Raw genomic sequence first — 2,158 nt, 5'->3', positions numbered from 1 at the left:
ATTACTTGTTGGTGAAGAAGAGAATTTTACTATGTTTAGATACTGCTTGCAGCCAATGATGCATGAAATTTTTTGTATAAGATGATGTTCTGGGGTAGGACTGGATAAGTCTGACTTCTTCCTACTCCATTCAAACATGTGCTGGGTATAAGCAAACTGATTCTGGATTAGCAGTGGTTGGCTTTGTGTAATCATGTGTGTGTGTTGATGTCATTTGTTCTGCATGTTTGAAAGAATAAATCAAAATCAAAATCAAAATCAAATCAAATATTTGCTAGCATTATAACAAAAAGTTTGGTAACAAACATCTGACATCGGCATTATATATGCAAAAATTATGTTTAGCTGTGACACAATGACCCAGTTGTAATTACAGTAATAAATTTAAACTCCACTTTCACTGCTACTAATAATATTTTGAAATTAAAACCATGACCTAAAACAATTCAAGTCACCTTCTATCAAAGATTCAACACAGATACACACATGAAACAATAAATGGCAGAAGTCTGATTTGAATATTGAGTTCAGCTTGCTTGCAAACCTCAACATATGAACTAGTTTCTATTTCTACCAAGTACACACCAAATGAATATTATTAAATCCGTGATACAACAGTAAATACAAGAAAATGGCAGAAACTAGTACACTGATCCATGTGAGATGAGGTTTTGCATTCTAACCTGCTGCTGTTCCTCGACTAGTCTTTGGCGATTAAACAGCCGATGCAGCATCGACTTCAAATGACTCCTAAACTTCACACCAACAAATACATAAAAGACAGGGTTGAGGCAGCAGTGGGAGAAAGCAATGAACCGGCACACATAGAATGCATAATCAAGCTGGATGCTTACTCTGCAGTCATCAAAGGGTTCAACCAAATTATCAGCCAAAATCCTCAGAAAGATGACCACATTGTAAGGCACCCAGCCGACGAAGAACACAGCTACAATACAGAAGACTAACTTAACTGCTCTGTTCTTTGTGGGCGATCTTGTTCTTGTAATTCTTCGCAGTATTTGGATGTAGCAGAAACCTATCACTGCAAAAGCAACCAAAAATAAAATATTCTGTTGAGAAATAGCAATGTTTTTGCACAGGGCAGTGTTGTATTCGCAGCCCCAGGAACTACCATCCTTGTGGTAGATCTCAATGAGGGAGGTGTAGAGCAGGGAGGGAATGGCTGCCCCAGTGCTGATTATCCAGATTAGGAAAGATACAACAACCCCAGTGCTGACTTTCTGTGTGCTCAGGTCATAAAGAGGGTGGACCACGGCCAAATACCTGTAGATAGTCATCATGGTCAAGAAGAGGATGCTGCTGTAAAACCCGGTGAAGAAGACAAAAGTCACAATTTTGCAGAGAATCTCTGGAAACACCCATCCCCAGATGTGGTAAACGGCCCAGAAAGGGAGCCCGGTGGTGAAGATGAGGTCAGAGATTGCCAGGTTGAGGATGAAAATGTTGGTGAGAGACTTTAGGTTTTCATAGAAGGCCAGTAATACCAGAACAAGGATATTTCCTATGAGGCTCAGTGTGATCACAACAAAGAAGAAAACAGGAATGGCAATGGATCCAAATTTGACCAGCTCTTCTTTTTCACAGATTTCATCTTCATACTCAAAGAAATTCTCACTGTCATTCACAGAGTCATTCATTGCTGTTAAATTGGAACCTAGAAAGAAAACGTGTATTACTGTAGGTAATTTTATCTTACACATCAGGTCGTTAACAAAATAAGACAAGGCGGGTAATAAAAGATCAATTAAAGTCTTTTTGCAACGGCTTGGTGACTGAATGAAAACGAATGTACAGATGGATGGTGCACTTTAATGAAATGTTACACTGGCACTCCTTTTATGAGTGCAAAATGGTAATATAATATGAAAAATTACCTACCTCCTGCTTTATGGGAGTGATACGTTGTTGGATGCTAGATCTGCCTACTCAAAAGTGAGCTCAAAGAGGAGTAGCTTTAAATATGTTGTGACAGGCAGTGCTTTCTATTCCTTTTTCTGTATAGTATCTATTCCCTCAGATCAGGCAATTCTGCTGTTTTGGTGGTTTATTTGGTCTGCATCTCTGACAGGAACTTTTTAGCTATTATTATCATTGGGTAAGGGGAGAGATCGATATAGATATACACATTTTATATATA

At 38.6% G+C, this 2,158-nt stretch overlaps 1 protein-coding gene across 2 annotated transcripts; it reads right to left on the bottom strand.

Annotated features, from left to right (window-relative positions):
• Positions 1-211: 211 nt before the first annotated feature.
• xcr1a.1 (chemokine (C motif) receptor 1a, duplicate 1) lies at positions 212-1,943 on the bottom strand. 2 transcript variants are annotated; one of them, XM_020607062.1, is made up of 2 exons: positions 1,900-1,943; positions 212-1,675 (listed from the first exon to the last, which is right to left on the bottom strand). In XM_020607062.1, the coding sequence occupies exon 2, from the start codon at positions 1,656-1,658 to the stop codon at positions 642-644; it is 1,017 nt and encodes a 338-aa protein (XP_020462718.1). In that variant the 5' UTR covers positions 1,659-1,675; positions 1,900-1,943; the 3' UTR covers positions 212-641. The 2 variants fall into 2 exon arrangements, with proteins under 2 accessions (XP_020462718.1, XP_020462719.1); XM_020607063.1 differs by having other exon boundaries at positions 1,896-1,922.
• Between the last annotated feature and the right edge of the window lie 215 nt (positions 1,944-2,158).

The sequence above is a fragment of the Monopterus albus genome, unplaced genomic scaffold (assembly GCF_001952655.1).
Source record: "Monopterus albus unplaced genomic scaffold, M_albus_1.0 scaffold83.1, whole genome shotgun sequence".
NCBI classification, from domain to species: Eukaryota; Metazoa; Chordata; class Actinopteri; order Synbranchiformes; family Synbranchidae; genus Monopterus; species Monopterus albus.
Note: the sequence above shows the minus strand (reverse complement) of the source record. Positions and strands in the feature narration are given on the sequence as shown.